The sequence below is a fragment of the Lithobates pipiens genome, unplaced genomic scaffold (assembly GCF_037356315.1).
Source record: "Lithobates pipiens isolate NorthernLeopardFrog02 unplaced genomic scaffold, aLitPip1_a1.2 Scaffold_18, whole genome shotgun sequence".
Taxonomy (NCBI): domain Eukaryota; kingdom Metazoa; phylum Chordata; class Amphibia; order Anura; family Ranidae; genus Lithobates; species Lithobates pipiens.
Window position 1 is genome coordinate 151550995 of NW_027507758.1, and position 24593 is coordinate 151575587.

General features: G+C 44.4%; 1 protein-coding gene across 1 annotated transcript in view; it reads left to right on the forward strand.

Annotated features, from left to right (window-relative positions):
- The window catches only part of TULP4 (TUB like protein 4), a 292811-nt gene that overhangs the window by 125632 nt on the left and 142586 nt on the right, over window positions 1-24593 (forward strand). Inside the window, exon 4 of the mRNA XM_077486273.1 lies at window positions 1938-2099. Within this exon, the coding sequence (XP_077342399.1) occupies window positions 1938-2099 (162 nt within the window). The remainder of the gene's footprint in view (window positions 1-1937; window positions 2100-24593) is intronic.

A 24593-nucleotide genomic window follows, 5' to 3' on the forward strand; every position in this document is an offset into this window, starting at 1 on the left:
CAGATGGCACTGGGGACAAATGGCATTGACAACAGGTGGCACTGGGGACAGATAGCACTAACAGGTGGCACTGGGGGCAGGTGGCACTGGGGCGGATGGCACTGGGGCAGGATGGCACTGGGGGAGGATGGCACATTTTTTTTACTTTTTTTTTTTTTACACACTGACGGACGCTGCAGCCGTTCATCTCTCCCCTCTCACACTCTGTCTGTGTGAGGAGGGAGAGCGGCGCTGAGAGATGATCTCATATGTTTACATATGAAATCATCTCCCATTGGACACGCCGATCGCGCTGTAAACAGCCGCTGTGATTGGCCGTTTACAGCGATCTGTGTTTGCCTGTCCCCGGCAAACACAGAACTTCCCCGATGCACGCCTGCGGCGGCGCGCATTGCGGAAGTAAACATTAGGACGTCCAGGGACGGCTACCGGACGAAAGCGCCTGCTCTACGGCCGTCATTCGTCTATAGGGCGGGCGCGAGGAGGTTAAACGATCGGATTTTGTTGTCTGAAAATTTTAGATCCAGATCTCATACTTTGTGTCAGAAATTCCAACAGAAAAAGTCTCATGGAGCCCACACACAATCGGAATTTCCGACAACACAATCCAATCTCACATTTTCCGTTGGAAAGTCCGACCGTGTGTACAGGGCATTGATGTACTAATGACACTGGCAGGGAAGGGGGTTACACCAAGGACGATCAAAGGGTTAGGTGTGTCCCTGGGCGGTGCTTGCTAACCGTGTGGGGGAGGGATACACTGGAGTAGAAGAGAGATCCGTGTTTCAGCTTAGCCGAGAAAAACACTTTTTGGAGATTATGATTTGAAACAGCGTAGCGAAAACACAGGATCTTTCTTTTGCTCCCTGACAGATCAGCTGCTTGCCTTGTTTACACAGGCAGACCGGTTCTCCATCTCTCCACAGAACGATCGGTGGGTCGCGGTGGCCGTCAGACCTGCTGATTGGCTCCCGCTGTGTCCAGTTACAGTGGAGCAGTGCACGCCCCCCCGTACCTTGTGCACAAAATCACGTAAAGGTACATGATTTTGCGCAGTCTGCCCTGCCCCAGTATATATGCAGTGGGCTTGTCCGGAAGTGGTTAAAAACACCAAAAAGGATGGATCTTTCAGCCCTGGTGTGTGATTGCCTGCTCCTTTCAAATCATAATCTCCAAAGTGTTTTTTTTTTGTTTGCAATTAAATCACTTCTGGTTCCTGGAAGTGAAGACACTGAATCAAACAAGAATGTGAAGCAGATACTGCCCCAGTTCTCTCTCTGTGTTCAGTTGCAGTTCAGGCTGCTACAGACAAGCTAGGATGATGATGGAGGTTCCTAAAGTAGATATTCAATTTTTATTTCTGTCACCAATGCAGAGATGTCTTGAAACTGCGGGCGAAGGAAGTTGTATTCAATATAGACACACACAGCAATGAAAAACTTTTCATAGGGAAGGCAGACAACCTCTTTGGATTTTTGCCAGACATATCGTTTGGTGTTGAGGCCAAATAATTACTTTTTAGTCTCATCTGACCACCTTAAACGTACCTTGTAGATTCTGAAGCCGCATGGTAAAAGGTGTTCTGGTCAGATGAGACTAAAATTGAATTACCTGACCTCAACACCAAACTAGTAGAAATTCAATTCAGCACACCATTACAGTAAAGCATGGAGATGGTGATATCCTGTTATGGGGGTGTTTCTCTGCAGCAGTGACTGGAGCTCTTGTCAGGATAGAAAAAAATATGGAAGAATGTAAAAAGAAAAAAAAAAAAAGTTTAAAACAAGTAATTATGATATACTTTTCTATTTACTAATGCTACCCGCATAAGGGGTAAAAATAGTCAATGTTGATTGAGAGTGTAAAGTTCCGTTCTCAGTGTTAAGAGACATGCCCATCAAGTCTAAATAATTTGTTTTACTCTTTATCCCTTACAGGTTAGTGACTTTACCTGGAGCCATGATGGCACTCAAGCTTTGATCTCATACCGTGACGGATTTGTTCTTGTCGGTTCAGTGAGTGGACAGAGGCATTGGTCATCAGAGATTAACTTAGAGAGTCAAATAACCTGTGGGATCTGGACACCTGATGATCAACAGGTTAGCAATGTGTTTATAATATTTACTGCCTTCGTTACAATAATGAATTTTTCTTCTTGTGTGACTAATCTAAATACCCAATAATTCAATGTGCACCTGCTGGTTCATACAATGGCTTTTTGCATTATGTAACTGTTATAATATACAGTATAAAATGATTTTTTTTTAACCCCAATGGAGCTGGCAACTCCTGGCCCATTAAGGGGTTTAGGATGCCAGGAGGTGGGGTTTTTTGATCATGTGACCGCTGTGATTGGCTGCTTGCGATTGGGAGCCTTCCGTTGGCCGCTGGTATCTGTGCAGGGTGCGCGCAGGGCATGTGCTTTTGGAACAGCTGTATTTGCATTGATGCACACAAATATTCAGCCGCTCAGCACCAAGGCCCACCTGCCTAGAGGCCTCATATTTGCATGCAGCTGGCACCAACAGGTTAATGCTTACAAGACACTTTCTATATGTGAACTTTGGCAAGTAACATTATCTACAACCACCACCGTTAAAGGAGCTTTTTTGTTCTGTAGGGGGAGTTCTCAACTGCATGATCTGTAAGTTCTACTTGAAGGTCTCTGTGCCATCCAATGAAGAGTGACAAAGCAGTCATTATGTTATATAGTTGACCGTTTTAGTTTTACTTTGAGCCCTACCATTATTTTTTTTTAGTCTCCTTTGAGATGTGGCTCCCATAATAGGAAATCATTGCTATAGTAACTGTAATGTTTGCATAAACACAGAGGCTTAGCTCTCCATTAGTCAGGAAGCACAAGAAAGAAAATTGCATTATATGAGCAGAATCTCTCGGTTACTAATACATCTTCGTTACTAAAGTTCTGGTCTGTGTGCTTAATCTATGTGCAGGCAAGAGAGGAGCTTGCAAGCCTGTGTGTGTATAATATATACAGTACTGTGCAAAAGTTTTAGGCATTTGTAAATAAATGCTGTGAAGTAACAATGCTTTCAAAAATATAGTTTATTTTTATCAGTTTTCAAAATGCAAAGTGCAAACACCTACACAAAGTCAGAGATTTTGTAGGATTAGTGTCAGGTGTATGATTAACCAATTATACAAAGCAGCTGATAATGATCATCAAGTTCATATGTAGGTTTTAACACAGTCATTAACAGAAGCAACTGTGTAGGAGGCTTAAATGTGGGTCAGAAATAAGGGTGCAACGGATCGTCACCGATCCGTGATCCGAACGGGTCAACCTGTTCGGATCGGCACACCCAGCGATCCGCGGAGCTCCCCTTTGCCTTAGGAAAGGCCGTGGCTTCGGCCTAGCTCCGGAGAGGTGGCCATCTTGGTACACCTGGCAGCTGTTTACAATGTGATCGCTCCGTCAAATGACGGAGCAATCACTTGTAAGCAAACTGGTGTCATGACATCTCTCCCCTCTGTGTACTGATCTGTACAATGGAGGGGAGAGATCGGATGGAAGCAGTGCTGTGGGCTGGATGTGCAGTGCCCACAGCACTGCTCTGTGACAATTGCAGTCACATCCATCCATACCCTGCCAATGCTCTGCCATACCCTGCCAATGCTCTGCCATACCCTGCCAATGCTCTGCCATACCCTGCCAATGCTCTGCCATACCCTGCCAATGCTCTGCCATACCCTGCCAATGCTCTGCCATACCCTGCCAATGCTCTGCCATACCCTGCCAATGCTCTGCAATACCCTGCCAATGCTCTGCAATACCCTGCCATACCCTACCAATACCCTGCCAATACTCTGCAATACTCGGCAATACCCAGCCATACTCGGCAATACCCAGCCATACTCGGCAATACCCAGCCATACTCGCCAATACCCAGCTATGCTCAGCCGTACCCAGCCATACTCAGCCAATATTACAGTGGGGGAGATGACGTGGCTATTACAGTGGGGGAGAGGACGTGCTGTGGGCTGGATCTGTAGTGCCCACAGCGCTGCTCTGTGACAATTGCAGTCAAATCCATCCATACTCTGCAATACCCTGCCAATACCCTGCCAATACTCTGCCATACCCTGCCAATACTCTGCAATACCCAGCCATGCTCAGCCGTACCCTGCCATACTCAGCCAATATTACAGTGGGGGAGATGTCCATTACAGTGGGGGAAATGATGTGGCTATTACAGTGGGGACTATATGGTGGTGGAATTTTCACAGGTTTTTGCATATTCAATTATTTGCTGATCTGAAAAATGATCCAATACGTGACTGATCCGGGGAACGATCCGATCTGTGAGTTTTTTGATCCGTTGCACCCCTAGTCAGAAACAGCCAAACTCTGCTCCTTAGCTGGGTTTGTGGAACACGAGTTTCACACGCCACGCCAGGAATGAGCACAACCACAAGACACAGGGTAGTTATAGTGCATCTGCAAGGTCTCTCCCAGGCATAGTTTCAAAGCAGATGGGTTTCAAGATGGGCTCTTCATGCTCTTTTTCAAGAAGCACAAAGAAACAAGCAAGGGTGAGGACCATTGACATAGTAGTCGGCCAAGGAAACCTAATACAGGAAATGAAAGACACGTCATGCTTCCCTTCAACATCGGAAGATGTCAAGCAGTGCCATCAGCACAAAACAGGCAGAAACCAGTGGGACCCAGGTACACCCATCTACTGTCTGGAGGAGTTTGGCCAGAAGTAGTCTTCTTGGAAGATTTGCAGCCAAAAAAGCCGTACCTCGGACATGGAAGCAAGGCTAAGTGACTCATCTATGCATGAACAACATAGGAACTAGGGATTTGAAAATAACAGGTGCTTTGGACTCATGAGTTAAAATTTGAGATATTGGGCTGTAGCAGGAGGCAGTTTGTTCGCGAAGGGCTGGAGAGTGGTACAATGAGTGCCTGCCGGCAACAGTGAAACATGGTGGAGGTTCCTTGCATGCTTTTGGGCTGCATTTCTGCTAGTGGAGTTAGAGATTTGGTCAGGATAAGTGGTGTTGTCTGTGCTAGTGGCAGATACTTATCCATCATGCCATTTCATCAGGGAGGCATGTTGGCCCCAAATTTATTCTGCAGCATTGCAACAACCCCAAAAATACAGTAAATATCATTAAGAACTGTCTTCAGTGTAAATTAAAACAAGGAGTCCTGAAAGTGATGGTTTTGCACCCTGATCTCAACATTATCCTGTCTGTCTGAGATTACATGAAGAGACCGAAGGATTTGAGTCAACCTATATCCACAGAAGATCTGTGGTTAGTTCACCAAGATGTTTGTAACAATCAACCTGCAGAGCTCCTTTTAAAAACTGTGTGCAAGTGTACCTAGAACAATTGATGCTGTTTTGAAGGCAAATGGTGGTCGCACCAAATATAGATTTGATTTGTATTTTTTTTTTGTTCATTTACTTTCCATTTTGTTAATACACATAAATTAACGCTTCAATTTTTGGAAGCATTCTTAATTTAAAGTATTTTTTCACACCTGACTAAAACTTTTGCACAGTAGTGTATATTCTTAATGTATTGCATTTTTTATGGAAAATAAAACACTGGGATACATATGGCCGGGGCTTAGATTCCTCCTAAATTGTTGACATTTCAGGGAAAGCCAGTTTGGCTTGAAAAGGGTGTTATTTTAGGTTTGCTGAAATGTACTTATATGGTTATGCTATAAAGAGAAGGCAACCATCTTGCAATCCTTGGGGAAGAAATAAGCTACACTGGCCTGCAGAGAGAGATTGTGGTGGCAGTTTGTAAGTACAAAGCTATTGTTTTGCATAGCTGGACACAAGGTCCATTTCCTTGTTGGACAGGGATTTGGAATCATGTAGAAAGGGACAGAAGCAAAGATTTTTTTTCTTCTTAATGCATTTTTTTATTTGTTAAAATGTTACCCAAATTTGTTTGGTGCTGGAAATGTAGTAAAACCTGGTTGCAAAGTTTTATTAATTTATGCAGAAATTGTGCAAGAAAACAGGCCGCTGTTTCCCACCAATACTTGTCTGAAATACAAGGCGTTAGAGGGGAGACCTTCTTCAAAGTCACTCCACACCCTTCTACTCTTCACTCTTCCTGCTTTCAGACCACTTTCTCTGCTCTTCACCCCTAAGCACGTTAACTTTACATTTACATTTGTGCCTCCGAAAGGGATTAATTTAAAGGACTAGGGCTGCTCAGCAACAGCCCTGCAATCCACATGGTTGCAGCATGGCGGCTCAGCATTTTGAGGATTAAAACAGGCAGTAAGGAGACGACGTATTGTCATGTAGGGGGGGTCTTCTTCTATGCAGCTGTCAAAGATCTGTGATTGAAAAAACTACAAGTCCTATCTGCTATTGTGGCAGACAGACTTGTAGTTCTTGGTGGAACACAAGTGCGGTGGCCACAGCACTCATAGTTCATTGTCACTTCCTCCACCTCCCTAACTGAAAGAGTGTGCTTTTCACATGGAGCTGGAGGAAGAGTCTGCAGGAGCTTGGCATTACACCTGTGATCCACTGATTACAGTTGAACTGCTTTGCAGGCTTATGCCGGCCATACACAAAAATCGTATCTAAAAAAATTTCGTATGAATTTCGCACCATTAGTGGGCTGCAGCAACAGCCGATTTTCGTGCGGAAATAAAATTTGAGGAATCGGACATGTTGTAAATTTTTCGAAAAACGAACGATTTTCTAATCAATGATGGGAGAATCGTGCGAGAAACGTAATAAGAAAAGAAAATGTACGGAGATAAAAGAAAATGTACGGAGATAAAAGAAAATTTACGGAGAGAAAAGAAGATTCCCAGCCAAGAAAATTATTTTCTGTAGCAACATGAGGTGAAATTGAAGGCTTGGTCGGCCGAATTTCGAAAATCAATGGTGGCATCATCGGATCACAAAAAAAACGAATTTTCTGATTTTGAAAAGAAAATTCGTTCGAAATTCGACCGTGTATGGCCTGCATTATCTGCTAAAAAAATAATAATGCACTGCGTTTTCTAATTTTAATAAAGGATGATTATAGTGCATGATGGTGTGCAGCATTCCTGTTGCTGATGCAATTGATTACTTTGTCGGAGATGAGCCGAGCCAGCACCTGAGATGTGATGGAGTGTCCTCTAAAATATTTAACGAAGGTGCAAATATAAATATGTAGCATCAGGGAATGGGATTACCAGAACACTGTATACTAAATGTGTCTGATGCATACATTTGCTACAGTGCTAACAGCAGCTGCATTTCTTTGTAATCATTCATTTGAGCTAGCTTGGGCCAAACAAACTGTTTACAGGAACACAAAACTTGGAGTAAAGCCGGTCATAGATGGTTCAAATCTTGACCAGTTCAGCTGGGATCGGCGGAGTTTTGAACCATCTATGGACAGGCTGATTATGCCATCGATTGATCGACTTGGGTACAGCCATTATGTCTGATTTTTACATGAAATTGCCAAAGACTATAACTGCTAGCAATAATCCTTGTGTTCTCCCCACACCCCAAGCTTGGAGAACACAATATCTCTGTCGGACGGATTCCCTCATCAACACTGACTGTGTTGATTGGGAAATTGAGCGATTTTCTTTCCTGCAACCTATGGTTGCAGGAAAGAAAATCTCTTCTTGTATGGCCTGCCTTAGTCTTTAATCTAAATCAGATGAAAACTAAGGATGAGCTCAGGAGTGTTCTTATTTTAACCCACTTAAGCTAATCCAACAGGAAGCTGTCACTGTATACCACCAATCATAAGTGGCCAAGGCATTCCCATCCCTGCAGCCGCATGCTGTATACAAGGGGCATGTATATAGGTGTGGAGTTGGGGAATCCCTTGGCTGCTTATGATCAACAATCTACAGCAACGGCTTCCTGGCAGGATAGTTGAGGTGGCTTCAGGCTAGGATCCAAAGGCTTCCTGAGATCATCCCTAAATAATACAATTTCAGAGATGGATCAGTTCTGTGACCTTTAGGACCTCTCGGTATTCTTCTACATTTTTCTAGCAATGAACTACTATAAGCAGCTGAGCGAGGCTATGATAATAAAGTTAATTGGCTTTTACAAAGCAAGAATAGCCTGTAAAATAACATTTTAAATGATAGTTTGATATTTTAGGAAAAAACAAATGCACATATTTTTGCAGAAAAAAAGTAGACCTTTATTATGTTTTTCCTACAGGAGCCTGCAAAGCATTGCACCTCCGATTAGTGGATCATGGGTGCAATGTCAGGCTCCTACAGACACTTACTCCAGCTTTCTTGCCTGTACATCTGTACAGGCTTTCTATTGAAAACCTGGTGGAGAGGTCATTAAAATGTGAGGATGCTCATCAGCACCCCTGTAGTTCATTAAGAACTACAAGCCATCTGCTGCAGTGCAAAATGGGACTTGTAGTTTATTCATTCACAAATTACTGTAAATATATTAATTTAATGAATATAAAATGTGATGGCGGCTGTAGAGGAGAGTTTTCCCCATCCACTGTCACTGGAAAGGGGTGAGTGAGGCATGAGCATTTTACACCCTAAATACAGGTGGTCAATTTTCCAAGGGTGAATCTAGTCTTTAAATGCAGTGTGCAAATTGCACTGTCTAGAATGTCCATAAAGATTTATATTCACTAGAATTCTGTTGTGTTTTTTTTAACTTAAAGTGTTTGTAACCTTAACAAAATAATTCACTGTCAGTCCCTCTACTTTACCCAGTGTTAATGCACAGTGCAAGTTTACTGAAATATATGCCTCTAAATACTTTTTTTTTTTTGAGATCTTCAGGCTGGTTATGTGACTCCCAGCCGCTTTGCTACTCTGATCCCAGAGCCACAGTGGCAGGGGCCGAGCGCTCCCTCTGACATCAGCCAGGAGGTCACGTGACCGCCGTGCTGACTACTCGGCCCCTCCTGTTGTAGCCCTGGATTGGCGTAGCAGGGTGGCCGGGAGTCAGTTGACTGGACAGAAGATATCACTTGCACTGTGACACACGAAGCTGACAGGTGGGGGGGGGGGGGGGGGGGTTGACAGAGGAGAGCTGCCGGTGACGGAGGCATGTAAACTGACCACTGTGTCGGGGTCAGCAGCCATGATAAACCGTGGTCAGTTTACAAGGGGGAGGACAGAAACTGGCAGGATCAGCCTGTTTTTTTTACAGCTTCCAGAGGGGCAGGTTAGACAGCACAAGCATTGTGCGATTTAACCTGCTTTAGGGGAACAGGATTGATTTATTTTTTAGGGTTACAAACACTTTAATGTATTCCCTGCATAAAGGTTAATGTGCTCATGTTCCTAAACACTTGCCCGTCTCCACTGATCCAGCGCTGTCCTGTCTGCAGCAGTGCTGCTTCCATTTCCTGCTCTCACAGGGAACACAGAGAGTAGCAGGAGCTGTAGGCTCCCACTGCTGTCATTTAGATCCTGTGAGGAGGAATAGGGGGGCTTGGCTGAGGGGGCATCCGTAGAAAAGAGTAGCAGAGAGTGTTGACAGGGGATCCCCAAAGAGGAGGTAAGTCGCCACAGAGCAGGTAAGTATACCATGTTTTTATTTTAATAAAAAAAAAAAAAAAAAAAAAACTAGCCCTAAATATCACTTTAAGTACACACAGGCAGACCTGGGCTGCTTTGTAGAGCAATAATTGTCTTTAAAAATATATTGTATAGTGTATTTTCATTAGGTATGTTTTTTGGAGTTATAGCAGTGTTTAATTTAAACTATGACTTTCACACTTTATGTGCTTGTTCTTTCATATGTTTGTACTAAACATACATGCTTGTTGATTAGCTGACAGAGTAAGCAGATGCTCGATTTACAGGCACTTTGCCTCCCTTCTTAACGATTAAAACACGATATTTGCAAAAAAGGCAGTATATTGTTTTCTGTAAGGCCCCTTTCACACTGGGGCGGTTTTCAGGCGTTACAACGCTAAAAATAGCGCCTGAAAAAAACCAGCCCCTTTCACTCCAGTGTGAAAGCCGGAGGGCTTTCACACTGGAGCGGTGCTCTGGCAGGACAGTGAAAAAAGTCCTGCTAGCCGCATCTTTGGAGCGGTGAAGGAGCGGTGTATTCACCGCTCCTAAACCGCTTCTACCCATTGAAATCAATGGGACAGCGCGGCAATACCGCCGGAAAAGCGCTGCTGCAGCAGCGCTTTGCGGGCGGTTTTAACCCTTTTTCGGCCGTTAGCGGGGTTAAAACCACCGAGCTAGTGCCCACAGACCGCCGCTAAAACGACGGTAAAGCGCCGCTAAAAATAGTGGCGCTTTACCGCCGACGGCCGCACCACCCCAGTGTGAAAGGGGCCTAAGTCAGCTGACTCAAAGTTGCACTGTAAAAATTAGTACTGCAATTCACACTGCAAAGTAGGAAGCAGAGGCTGCATATATAAATGACTGCTCCCATGTACATATAGAATTACAAATTCTATAGATGAAAAAGGTATTTAAAAAATAAATAAAAATCACACGTACGCAAGATTGCATAGTTACGGTGTACTTCCTCCACATTCCATTACATTACCCTCAGTTGCTTTCCTTTCCAGTGCTGCTTATGTGTTGTAAAATTACAGCCCCTCACTGCTTCAGTTTATTGACCTAGTTGTAGCTGCCAGCTGAGGACAAAAAGCTCCCTAAGCTCAGGCTGCCCATGGTTTTCTATGAAAGAAAAGTGGAACTATTTGCTACGGTTGCCCAAGGCACGGAGTACAGAGGCATTTGAAGAACACCTTGCCCACTGTTTAGTATGCAATTTGCTCTCTTCAGTTTTGGGATGGTGTGACAGCCAACAGCGCAGAAAATGGGGAGATAGACGGAAGAATAGATCTACTAGGCGTCAAATACAGAAGATTAATGGTCCATGGTCAGTGAGGAAACTCAAGCTGAAAAGTGGTTGGATATTTCAAGAAGACAAAACACAACTCAAAATCTGAGCAGTCCATCTTTTTGACCATTTAATATTATACCCATATTTGGGGTGTAACATAGAACATGTTCACAGTCTGCATTGTCCATCTCCAACCTCCTAAGGGGGACCTGTAGTTACTAATGGAGCACAAGTACGGTGATATCACTGCACTTTGATAGTCCATTATAATCCATTGATGCTTCCTGCAGCCCCATGACTCGGTATGAACCTGCAGTCTGCAGGGGCCAAAACATTGTACCCACTATCCACCTGCAATGCCAGAAAATGATAAATGCTCCTTTTTTTTTTTAAATTGGTCAATGTGTGTGTGTGTGTGTGTGTGTGTGTGTGTGTGTGTATACAGTTGGGTTGATATACATTTGGACACATGCACAAATGTCATACTTTTGGCTCTGTATGCCAATAAAATGTAAACTAATCAATCCAAATGAATTTGAAGTGCAGACTTTCAGCTTTAATTTAAAGGGTTGAACATGAATATCAAGTACAAATTTTAGCAATGGCAACCATTTTTATACAAAGTCCCTCCATTTTTAGTTGCTCAAATGTAATTGGACAAATTAATATAATCATAAATAAAATGTTAATTTTTAATATTTTGTTGGCAATCCTTTACTGGCAATGGCTGCCTGAAGTCTGGAACCCATGGACATTACCAAAGACTGGGTTTCCTTCTTTCTGATGCTTTGCCAGGCTCTAACTGCAGCTGTTTTGGTATATTGGTATAATGTTCAGCTCTAAACCATCTGATGATAAAGATTAAAGTTTAAAATTTTAATGAAAAGGCATGCGTACGCATGCTGATACATGAAGGTGTAACCATGTGAATGGTGAGTGGATTGAAAGTTCTGGGGGATGAACCCCTAAAAATTACAGTTCTACACGTTTTTTTTTCTTCCCAACATTTTGGTCCAGCTTAATCTTAGTTTCATCAGTCCAAAGAATGCTTTTCCAGAACTGGTCTGGCTCTTTTAGATGTTTTTTGACAAAGTCTACTCTGGCTTTTCTATTCTTCAGGCTTATGAATGGCTTGCATCTTGTGGTAAACACTCTCTATTTGCTCTTATGAAGTCTTCTCTTGATTGTAGACTTTGACAATAATACGCCCACCTTCTGGAGAGTGTCCTGCACTTTTCTGGATGTTGTGAATGGGTTTTTCTTTACCATAGAGAGGATCCTGCGTTCATCCATCACTGTTGTCTTCCATGGACATCTAGGCCTTTTTATGTTGCTGAGCTCACCAGTGCGTTCTTCCTTCCTCAGAATGTACCAAACTGTTGATTTGGCCACTCCTAATGTTGCTGCTATCTCTCTGATGGATTTGTTTAGTTTTTGAAACCTTACAATGGCCTGTTTCACTTGCAAGGACAGCTCCTTTGAACGCATGATGTAGGTTTACAGCAATAGATTCCAAATGCAAATACCACACTTAGAATAGACTCCAGATCTTTTAACTGCTTAATGAAGAAATAAAGGAGTAGCCCACACCTGGCCATGAAATGGCTTTTGATTCAATTGTCCAATTACTTTTGGTTCCTTGAAAAAGGGGGGGGGGGGAGGACTGAACTACACACACAGGTGTGCTCATAAGTTTACATACCCTGGCAGATGTGATGATTTCTTGGCCTCTTTTCAGAGCAAATGAATGATAACACAAAACATTTCTTTCACGCATGGTTAGTGTTTGGCTAAATCCATTTATTATCAATCAACTGTGTTTACTCTTTTTAAATCATAATGGCAACAAATGAGCCTGATCAAAGTTTACATACCCTGGTGTTTTTGACCTTATAACATGCACACATGTTGACAAAAAGGGATTTGAATGACTATTAAAGGTAACCATCCTCACCTGTGATCTGTTTGTTTGTAATTAATGTGTGTGTATAAAAGGTCAATGTGTTTCTGGACTCCTGATCCTTGCATCTTTCATCCAGTGCTGCACTGACGTTTCTGGATTCTGAGTCATGGGGAAAGCAAAAGAATTGTCAAAGGATCTGCGGGAAAAGGTAGTTGAACTGTATAAAACAGGAAAGGGATATATAAAATACATCCAAGGAATTGAGAATGCCAATCAGCAGTGTTCAAACTTTAATCAAGAAGTGGAAAATGAGGGGTTCTGTTGTAACCAAACCACGGTCAGGTAGACCAACTAATATTTCAGCCACAACTGCCAGGAAAATTGCTCAGGATGCAAAGAAAAACCCACAAATAACTTCAGGTGAAATACAGGACTCTCTGAAAACATGTGGTGTGGCCGTTACAAGATGCACAATAAGGAGGCACTTGAAGAAAGATGGACTGCATGGTTGAGTAGCCAGAAGAAAGACATTACTACGCAAATGCTACAAAGTATCCCACTTACAATATGCCAAACAGCACAGAGATGAGCCTCAAACCTCAGTCATTTGGAGTGATGAGAACAAAATTGAGCTTTTTGGCCACAACCATAAACGCTACATTTGGAGAGGAGTCAACAAGGCCTATGATGAAAGGTGCAGAAGTGGATCACTGATGTTTTGGGGATGTGTGAGCTACAAAGGCGGAGAAAATTTGGTTAAAATTGTTGGCAAGATGAATGCAATATGTTATCAAAAAATACTGGAAGAACATTTGCATTCATCAGCCAGGAAGCTGCACATGGGACGTACTTGGACATTCCAACATGACATTGATCCAAAGGACAAGGCCAAGTCGACTTGTCATTGGCAACAGCAGAATAAAGTGAAGGTTCTGGAGTTGCCATCTCTTTCTCCTGACCTCAATATCATTGAGCCATTTTGGGGAGATCTCAAACGTGCAGTTCATGCAAGACAGCCCAAGAATTTACATGAACTGGAGGCCAAGCAGAATGGCAGGCTTTACCATCTGAGAAGATAAAAAGCCTCATCCACAAATACACAAAATACTTCAAGCTGTCATTGATGTTAAAGGGGGCAATACACGGTATTAACCGGGGTATGTAAACTTTTGATCAGGGTCATTTGGGTAGTTTCTGTTACCATTATGACAGAGTAAACACAGTTGATTGATAAAAAAATGGCTTCAGCCAAACACTAACCATGAGTAAAGGGGGGATTTTGTGTTGTCATTCAAATGGCCAAGAAATCATAAATGCTGCCAGGGTATGTAAACTTATGAGCACAACAGTGTGTTTGTGATTATATATATATATATATATATATATATATATATATATATACAGTGTGTGTGTGTGTTTATATATATTTTTTTTTTTTTACAGTTTTAGGAAGTTGCATGGTTTTCAGATGACCTACATGGACTTCTTTCTGAATTCTTTTATTTAAGCAATTGTTAAACATCCAGACATCCAGTAAACTGTTAGCTGGCTACAATAAACATTTGGAGACTGTGATTGTTGCCTGAGTGGGTCTTACAGAGTACTGTGTGTGTGTGTGTGTGTGTGTGTGTGTGTGTGTGTGTATATATATATGAGAGAGAGAGAGAGAGAGAGAGATATCCATCTCTACACTCACCAGCCACTTTATTGGGTACACCTGTTCAGTTGCTTCGTATAACCCAAATTGCTAATCAGCCAGTCACATGGCAGAAACTTAATACATTGAGGCATCTTGACTTGCTGAAGTGCAAACCAAGCCTCAGAATGGGGAAGAAAGGGGATTTAACTTTGAACGTGGCATGGTTGTTGGTACCAGACAGGCTGGTCTGAGTATTTCAAAAACTGCTGATCTACTGGGATTTTCACACACAACCATCTCTAGGGTTTACAGAAAATTGACTGTAAAAGAGAAAATCTCCAGTGAGTGGCAGATGTGTGGAGGAAAATGCCTTGTTGATGGCAGAGGTCAGAGTAGAATGGGCAGACTGGTTTGAGATGATAAAGAGGCAACAGTAACTCAAATTACCACTCTTTACAACTATCGAACCTTGGAGCAGATGGGCTACAGCAGCATATGACCGCACCGGGTGTTGCTCCTGTCAGCTAAGAGCAGGAAACTGAGGCTACAATTCACACATGCTCATCAAAATTGAATAATAGAAGATTGGAAAAATATTGCCTGGTCTGATTAGTCTTGATTTAAGCTGCGACATTCAGATGGTAGGGTCCCCTTTCTTACCCATTCTGATGCTCGGTTTGAACTTCAGTAAGTCGCCTTCAGCACATCTAGATGTCTAAATTCAATGAGTTGCTGCCATGTGATTGGCTGATTAGCAATTTGTATTACCAAGCAATTAAACTGGTGTACCTAATAAAGTGGCCGATAAGTGTATATATACAGTGGGTATAGAAAATAGTCACCCTCCTTTAACCACTTGAGGACCGCCGTATTGCCAATGTACGTCAGCACAATGGCACAGGCAGGCATAATCACGTACATCAACGTGATTGCCTTCCAGCGGGTGGGGGGTCCGATCGGACCCCCTCCCGCTGGTTACGGCGGTCCGATTCGGTCCAGGAGCGCTCCGTGATGAGGGGATGGCCGTTGGTTTTCGGCCACCCCCTCTGGATCGCTCCTGGCCAATGAGAAGCTTCCTCCCCTGTGTATTGTTTACACAGGAAGGAGGAAGTGATGTCATTCTCCTCGGGGCGGTCTTTTTGACCGGACTACGAGGAGAACAGTAAAAGTAAGTGTGCACCAACACTACACTGACATGTAGGTACACACAGGCACACAAACCCCCCCCGATCCCCCCCCCGATCGCCCCCCGATCCCCCCCCCGCCCCCCCTCCCCCCCCAGTCACAGTGTCACTGATTGCATTGATCATTTCTTTACTGATCAATGCATTCAGTGTCAGTTGTGACAGTAAAAACTGTCAGGACAGTTAGTGTTAGGTCCAGGATAGCCCCCTATCACCCCCCAATAAAGATTTAACCCCCTGATTGCCCCTAGAGTTAACCCTTTCACCCCCTTTTGCCAGTGTCACTAAGCGATCATTTTTCTGATCGCTGCATGTGTCGCTAGTGTCGCTAGGTAGCTAGTTATTTTTTTAGGTTCACCGCCAGGTTTTTATAGCGCTAGGTACCCTGATATACTACCCAATAATGTTTTTAACCCCCTGATTGCCGCTAGTTAACCCTTTCACCCCCTTTTGCCAGTGTCACTAAGCGATCATTTTTCTGATCGCTGCATGTGTCGCTAGGTAGCTAGTTATTTTTTTAGGTTCACCGCCAGGTTTTTATATCGCTAGGTACCCCGATATACTACCCAATAATGGTTTTAACCCCCTGATTGCCGCTAGTTAACCCTTTCACCCCCTTTTGCCAGTGTCACTAAGCGATCGTTTTTCTGATCGCTGCATTAATGTCGCTAGTGTCGCTAGGTAGCTAGTTATTTTTTTAGGTTCACCGCCAGGTTTTTATAGCGCTAGGTACCCCGATATACTACCCAATAATGGTTTTAACCCCCTGATTGCTGCTAGTTAACCCTTTCACCCCCTTTCACCAGCGATCACAGTATAAGTGTCACTGGTGACGCTGGTTAGCCAGTTAGTTATTTAGGTTCCCCGTCAGGTTTTTATATAGCGCCAGGGACCCCCATATACTACCTAATAAAAATTTGAACCCCCTGATTGCCCCTAGTTAACCCTTTCACCACTGATCACCGTATAAGTGTTACGGGTGACTCTGGTTAGTTTGTTTTTTATAGCATTTTATATTCAAATCCGGAAGGCAGTGCTTGGTTTTCGGGGTCCCGTACGTGGCTAGGCTCCCAAAAAGTCCCCCACATGTGGTATCCCCGTACTCGGGAGAAGCAGCAGAATTTATTTTGGGGTGTAATTTGACTTCTGCACATAGCATGTGTGAGCAATATATCATTTAGTGACAACTTTGTGCAAAAAAAAAAAAGTTTGTAATATTCCCGCAACTTTTGGCAAAATATAAAATATTCCATGGACTCAACATGCCTCTCAGTAAATAGCTTGGGGTGTCTACTTTCCAAAATGGGGTCATTTGGGGGGGTTTTGTGCTATTTTGGCATTTTATGGCCTTCGAAACTGTGATAGGTAGTGAGGAGTTAAATCAAAAATTTGCACCCTTAGAAATCCTGAAGGTGGTGATTGGTTTTCGGGGTGCCGTGCGTGACTAGACTCCCAAAAAGTCCCACACATGTGGTATCCCCGTACTCGGGAGAAGCAGCAGAATGTATTTTGGGGTGTCATTTCACATATGCCCATAGCATGTGTGAGCAATATATCATTTAGTGACAACTTGGTGCAAAAAAAAAAAAGTTTGTAATATTCCCGCAACTTGTGGCAAAATATAAAATATTCCATGGACTCAACATGCCTCTCAGTAAATAGCTTGGGGTGTCTACTTTCCAAAATGGGGTCATTTTGGGGGGTTTTGTGCTATTTTGGCATTTTATGGCCTTCGAAACTGTGATAGGTAGTGAGGAGTTAAATCAAAAATTTGCACCCTTAGAAATCCTGAAGGTGGTGATTGGTTTTCGGGGTGCCCTGCGCGACTAGACTCCCAAAAAGTCCCACACACGTGGTATCGCCATACTCGGGAGAAGTAGCGGAATATATTTTGGGGTGCAATTCCACATATAACCATGGCATGTGTGAGCAATATATCATTTAGTGACAACTTTGTGTAAAAAAAATTTTTTTTTTTTTTTTTTTTTGTCATTATTCAATCCCTTAGGACAAAAAAAATAAATATTCAATGGGCTCAGCATACCCATCAGCAATTTCCTTGGGGTGTCTACTTTCCAAAATGGGGTCATTTGGGGGGGATTTGTACTGCCCTGCCATTTTAGCACCTCAAGAAATGAGATCGGCAGTCATAAATTAAAAGCTGTGTAAATTCCAGAAAATGTACTCTAGTTTGTAGACGCTATAACTTTTGCGCAAACCAAAAAATATACGCTTATTGACATTTTTTTTACTAAAGACATGTGGCTAAATAAATTTTGCCCTCAATGTATGACTAAAATTTAGTTTATTCGATTTTTCTTATAACAAAAAGAAGAAAATATCTTTTTTTTTCAAAATTTTCGCTCTTTTTCCATTTATATCGCAAAAAAAAAAATCGCAGAGGCAATCAAATACCATCAAAAGAAAGCTCTATTTGTGGGAAGAAAAGGACGCAAATTTCGTTTGGGTGCAATATTGCATGACCGCGCAATTACCAGTTAAAGCAGCGCAGTGCGAAATTGCAAAAAGACCTCTGGTCCTTAAGGTGTTTATTGGTCCGGAGCTGAAGTGGTTAAAATAACCAGTTTGTTGCTTTGCAGCCTGAAATGAAGACAGAGTATTTACTCAGTGCAACTTATAACATTCAAGTGAAAAATGTAACACCAACATAAAAAAATAAAAAATAAAATAGTTACCATTTTTTGTGATAATTACTGCTTTTAGTCTGTTAGGGCATGTCCTACTAACTTTGCACATCTAGACTTTGCAATATTTGTCCACTCCTCTTTGCAGTAGTGCTCAAGTTCAGTTGAATTTGATGGCGACCTTTTGTGGACTGCAGTCTTCTAGTAATTTAAAAGATTTTCAATATGGTTTAGGTTTGGGCTCTGACTAGGCCATGCAAGGACACTCACCTTTTGTCTTTCTTCAACCACTGTGTGGTAATTTTTGCTGTGTGCTTTGGGTCTTTGTCATGTTGGAAGATAAACCTTCTTCCCATCGACTACTGTCTGGTAGAGTGAAGCAGATTTTCCTCATATTTCCTTCTATCCTGACAAGTGCTCTAGTCCCTGCTGCAGAGTAACACCCCCATAACAGGATATTACCACCTCCATGCTTTACTGTAGGAATGGTGTTCTTTGGATTGTGAACTGTATTGGATTTCCGCCAAACATATGGTTAGATGAGCCTTAACACCAAACATTAACACTTTTTCCATGTGGCCTCAGAATCTTCAAGGTGCGTTTTGGCAACACTCGTGATTGCATGTGGCCTTTCTTGAGGCCACATTTTTGGACAATTTGTGAGAAGAGAATTGTTGTTACATGCACACAATGACTATGCTTTGTTATAAATTCCCGCAACTGCTTCAGAGTTCTTGGTAGCCTCTCTGATTTCCTCCTGGCTCTTTCATCCAGCAACATCCTGATCCAGGGAGAGTCTGTGTTGTGCCAGATGTATTATTGGATGGTGCCATACACAGGATCTCCCTGCAGATAAGGCATTCCCTTCCTAATCCAGCCATGTTCTCTCTCTCTTTCTCTCTGCTCTGGCTGGCAGCTCCTACCTTCCGATCCAGATACATGCTGTGTGTCCCTGCCGCTCTGTACCTCCTTCAGCTCTCATGTCCCAAAGCAGCCATGTGCCCCTGCCAGCTCTCTGTCCATCACCCCCCCCCCCCCGAATCTCTAACCTCCAGCCATGTCCTCCGATGGCTCTCTGTCCCTCCTGCACTCTGCATTGCCACAGCTTTAAGATATAGCTGTGGTAATGCAGAGTGAAGGGGAAACAGTGAGCCATTGGAGCATATTGCACAGTGCAGGGGGGAGGCAGAGAGCCACTGTAAAAGGTCATCTTTGGATTGAGCCACATGTTCATGCCCAGTCAGCGCTGCCATATGCATAAGTCCTCCTCCTTTGGCTCCCGTTCCTGCTCTGCACTGCTCTCCTGCTACACACCCTGACCTTATAGGGGCCGGAACTTCAGCAATACCATTGGGTACTTATGCGTGAGTGTCGGCACACATTAAGGACAAGTTGGACAACGTTTGAAAAAAACATTTAGCGGTGTACATCTGTCATCATGTCGATTTCCCACAGAACCCTAGAATTCCGCGGAACCCTGGTTGAGAAACGCTGTTCTAGGCATTGATAAAGCCTTTGAATTCTTTTTAGGATCTATCTTCTGACTTATGCTTATGCACAACTTTATCCTGGGGATCGTTTGATAGTGCCTTGCCACCCATAGTTGATTGCTTCCTTCAGTTGCACTACCAGGGACTGAAATGCTCCAGATAAGCTATTTTCATACTGAGCTAATCAAAATGAACACAGCTGATCACAGTTGAAAGTGCCATTAAGAAGATGATTAGCTACACTTGATTGAGTTTGCAAGTAATTTTTAGGAGGGGTGATTCTTTTTCCAACTCTAAATTTTGTTTCTCTTTCATTCACTGACTGACACAGCTCCATTAATCTTGACCATAGGGTTGTTACGCCACCTTCAGGAGAGGACTAGGCATTACATGTTATACATGTGAAAAAACTTTACAGTTCCGCCCAGCCTGCTTCCTGCAGCTCAGTTTTTTTTCTGCCTAGTGAAGGAGACGGACCTAGGATCCCTGTGGGACCATCGGTCCTGGATTTTTATTTTTTTTGCTGAAGTTTGCCTTTTGCGCAAGATTTTAAGATCCTGTGATCTGCTATCAACAGCTGGCTGGGTGACAGGCTGGATAATCTAGATCCTTGTAGTCTCCCCAGCCTGGCCATCAAGCTCATGCAGACCCTAGCTATGCGCTGGGTCGGCCATTACATGCTCCTCAGGCTCCAGGGGCAGCCGGTGAGCGTAACGCTCGGGGACACATATGACCGGACTACCGATGTCCTTGTCACAGTGTGCCGTGGCCAGCAGCCACCCGGTACTGATTGGAGAGTGGGTCTGTGATGGGATGTCCCCAGCTCGTCCGGATGGTAAGTACAGCGCTCCCTTCCTCAGCAGGATTGAGCAGCTGGGCATTCCCTGGGAGGTCAATTCGGGAGTCCCTCTCCTTCCTCTCTTCTCTCCCTGTCCCAACCCCCCGTGGGCGATGCTGCATGATGGGCTGCTGAGTGGTGTGTGTACCTATAGTCAGGGGTCCCCTGGGGCGTTCTTACCTTAGATGGAGGGCTGCGCTGGGTGGCTGTGTCCCTGGGTGTCTGTGGTCTCCCCGCTGGGTGTCTGGAGGTCTGCATGTGCTGATCGCCATAGCACTATTCTGCCGCCATTTTCACTGTCCTTTCACTATGTACAATTTGTCGGCAATTTTTGGTGTGCCTCAGTGAAAAGCATGGTCAGGGGCCATTTTTCTGTAGCTCGGTGGCCAATTTCTCTGTGATTATGTCCTTTATACAGGGTGGCCATTTTGTTGTAGTCCAGCGTGGATTTTATGCTCAGCGCTGGTCCCTGCTGCTCAGAACAGAGCGGTTTTTCACTCGGGACACCTGGGAGCTGACACAGGTACTTGTATCTGAACAGCGCAGAACTTGGTCAGGGTGGTGAGTCCTGTGGTGGGGGCCCCTCAGTCTGCAGCATCTAGGAGGGTGGGACTGTGCACCTGTCCCTAGTCCCCAGGGGTGGCAGACAGGGTGGGTCCGCATGGCTTCAGAAACTGGTGTTTTTTTTTTAGAACAACCTGCAATTGCAATCGGCTCATCTGCAAACAGTGCAGTGCCTTTGGACACTTTGTTGGCGGTCCTTGAAACGTTCGTTGCCAGGGTGGAGGTGGTGTGCGGGGCGTAAAAGTGGTAAAAAGCGCCCCCTGCCCCCCCCCCCCCCACCCTCCGGGGAGAGCTCTGACGCAGACTCCGGCCCCGCTGAGACTGGCGGCCCCTGCTCTGTTGCTTTAGATGACGCTAACCAGGACCGATCGGACAGTGAGGATGAGTCCTCGTCCAGGTCCACGCAAGACAAAGCGCTAGTTGGAACACTTATCACAGCTGTGCGTGATGCCCTGAAAATTCAGGATACAGCAGGTCCCTCTGCTGAAGTAACGGTCCCTTTTGGGTCCCGCAAGCCAGCCCGTACACCTAAGGTGTTTCCGTATCTGACTTATTTAGATAAGTTCATATAAAATGGGGGAATGGGGAAGACCGCAACGGACCCTTTTGGTCCCAAAAAGAATGGTGGTGCGTTACCCCTTTGAGGAGAGCCTTCTTAAAAAATGGTCGGCTCCTTCGGTCGTGGACCCCCCAGTATCCAGGTTAAATAAAGTAACCACGATCCCGGTAGAGGGAACTCCTGCATTTAAGAACCCTACTGACAGGAAGGCCGACGCAGTGGCCTGTTCTTTGTTTACGGTTGTGGGGTCCGCAATACGACCAGTGCTGGCCACAGCACTTGTGTCGCAGACACTTACTGCATGGGCTTAAATGCTGGTCTGCGGACCAGGCGTCTAAAAAAGCCTTGACGAATCTACCCTTCCTTGACAAGCGGCTCTTTGGAGCCTTGTTGGGTGACATTAAGAATGTCACAGGTGGGAAGAGTACCTTGCTCCCACAGGCCAGGAAGACTAAGGAGTCACGCCGCAGGTAAGGGGCCTCATTTTCCGATCAAAAGAGGCTTTTTAGTCAATCTTGGACTTTGACTAAACACTCCCAGTCCGTTAGGACGACCTCTGAGGGACAAAAGCATCCCTGGAACCACAATCCTGTGAACAAAAATGCTACCGCATGAAGGTTTGCCCCCCCCCCCTCGCCTGTCACAAGGGTGGGGGGTCGCCTTTGGGAGTTTGCAGCCCGATGTGCCTCTCGGCTCTCCGACCAATGGGTCTGTGAACTGATTTCCTCTGGCGGTAAGGGACCTGCTAAGCCGCGGGGTGATAGTGCTGGAGTCAAAAAGGTTCCAGGGGTTTACTCCAATCTGTAGTCCCCAAAAAGGAAGGGGGTACGTCCAATCTTGGACCTAAAAGCCCTCAATTGCTTTGTAAAAGTACAAAGGTTCAGAATGGAATCATTTCACTCAGTGGTCGCTGTACTCCATCAAGGGGATTCCCTGACGTCTTTGGACATCCAGGATGCGTACCTTCACATACCCATATACCTCAGGCATCAGAGGTTTCTGTGATTTGCAGTTGGGAAAGCCAACTACCAGTTTATGGTTCTCCCCTTTGGCTTGGCATTAGCACCACCCGAGTCTTTACCAAGGTATTGGCTCCGATTTTGGCATTGTTACGACAACTCGGGATCACGATCGTAGGTTACCTAGACAATCTCCTCCTGAGAGCAGCTTCTGCCTCAGAATTAAAGAGGATGTTGCGATCACCATGCAAACCCTACAGGAATTTGGGTGGCTGTTGAACCTAAAGAAGTCGGTGATCACACCGACTCAGCACTTGGAGTACCTAGGCTTACTGCTGGACTCCATGGAAGCGAGACTGTTTTTCCCTTCAGACAAACTGCAGACTCTCAGGGCCATGGTAAAACTATTGATGAACCACATTTATTGTGTAATGGGGAAGAGGAGGAGGAAAGGGATTATCGCGGTGCCAAAAACTACAGGGACACTATGTTTAACCACTTGGGATCCGCGCTATTGCCAAATGACGGCATTAGCGCGGATCTACTTTTCCGGGACGACGTCTATTGACGTCGTCCCGGGTACGAGCGGCCTGCGCGCGCCCTGAGGGGCGCGCGCGGCGCGCTCTGTGAACGGCCAGTCCGTGAGACTCGCCTGATCACCGATCCGTGTAAGGGGTCGATCCCGACCCCTTATCACGTGATCAGCTGTCAGCCAATGACAGCTGATCATGTGATAGAACGGAGCCGGTAATCGGCTATTATTCCTCCTCGCGCTGCCCACAATGAGCCTCAAAGGTGCTGCACCCCAGTGCCGCCCATCAGTGCCCAGCAGTGCCGCCCATCAGTGCCCAGCAGTGCCACCTATCAGAGCCACCTATCAGTGCCACCTATCAGTGCCCATCAGTCCCATCTATCAGTGGTACCTATCAGTGCCCATCCGTGCCACCCATCCGTGCCACTTATCCGTGCCACCCATCCATGCCATCTTATCTGTGCCCATCTGTGCCCATCGGTGCCGCCTTATCTGTGCCTATTAGTGCCGCCTTAACTATGCCTATCAGTGCCCACCAGTGCAGCCTATCAGTGCCCACCAATGCAGCCTATCAGTGCCCACCAATGCAGCCCATCAGTGCCCACCAATGCAGCCATCAGTGCCGCCTAATCAGCGCACTTCAATGAAGGAGAAAAATGACCCGTTTGCAAAATTTTATAACAAACTATTAAAACCTGATTTTTTTTTTTTGCATCTTTTTTTGTTTGTTTAGCAAAAAATAAAACTCCGAGCTGTAACTAAATACCACCAAAAGAAAGCTCTATTTGTGGGAAAAAAATGATAAAAATTTCATTTGGGTACAGTGTTGTATGCCCGCGCAATTGTCATTCAAAGTGCATCAGCGCTGAAAGCTGAAAATTGGTCTGGGACTGAGGGGGGTTTAAGTGCCCAGTAAGCAAGTGGTTAAAAAATATTTAACAATATCATTTCATTTTAATGACAAAAATACCAAAACACTGAACAAACACAGACAGTATGTATGACAAACACAAAATTTGATACAATGGGTACTAAGCAATTGATTATTCAGCTATTAAACAACCAAAAAGAATCCCACAGGCTTAGATCTTGTGTTAGCCTGTGATTTGAGATATCAGCTCCTACATGTTTTGCCAAACCATTGGCTTCCTCAGGGAAATTATATTTGCTTGTACTAAAGTAAACAAAAAAGGACAAAGTAAGAATAAATAACAGAACAATTTACTTCAAAAACGTAATAGTCTAAATTCAGAATGTATGGCACAGTCACACCCCCCCCCCCCCAAATCAGAAGAAGCACAAGCAGCAAATAACCCCAAATCGCAGAGGCCACAAGAATGGGGGACAGGGAACCCCCAAATACCGACAGGCACTCCCGACTAAGCGCTGGGTCTATTGCTGCGGAGGGTGAATAAAAACCTAACATTAAAATATAGTGTTCATTGATTATTAAATAT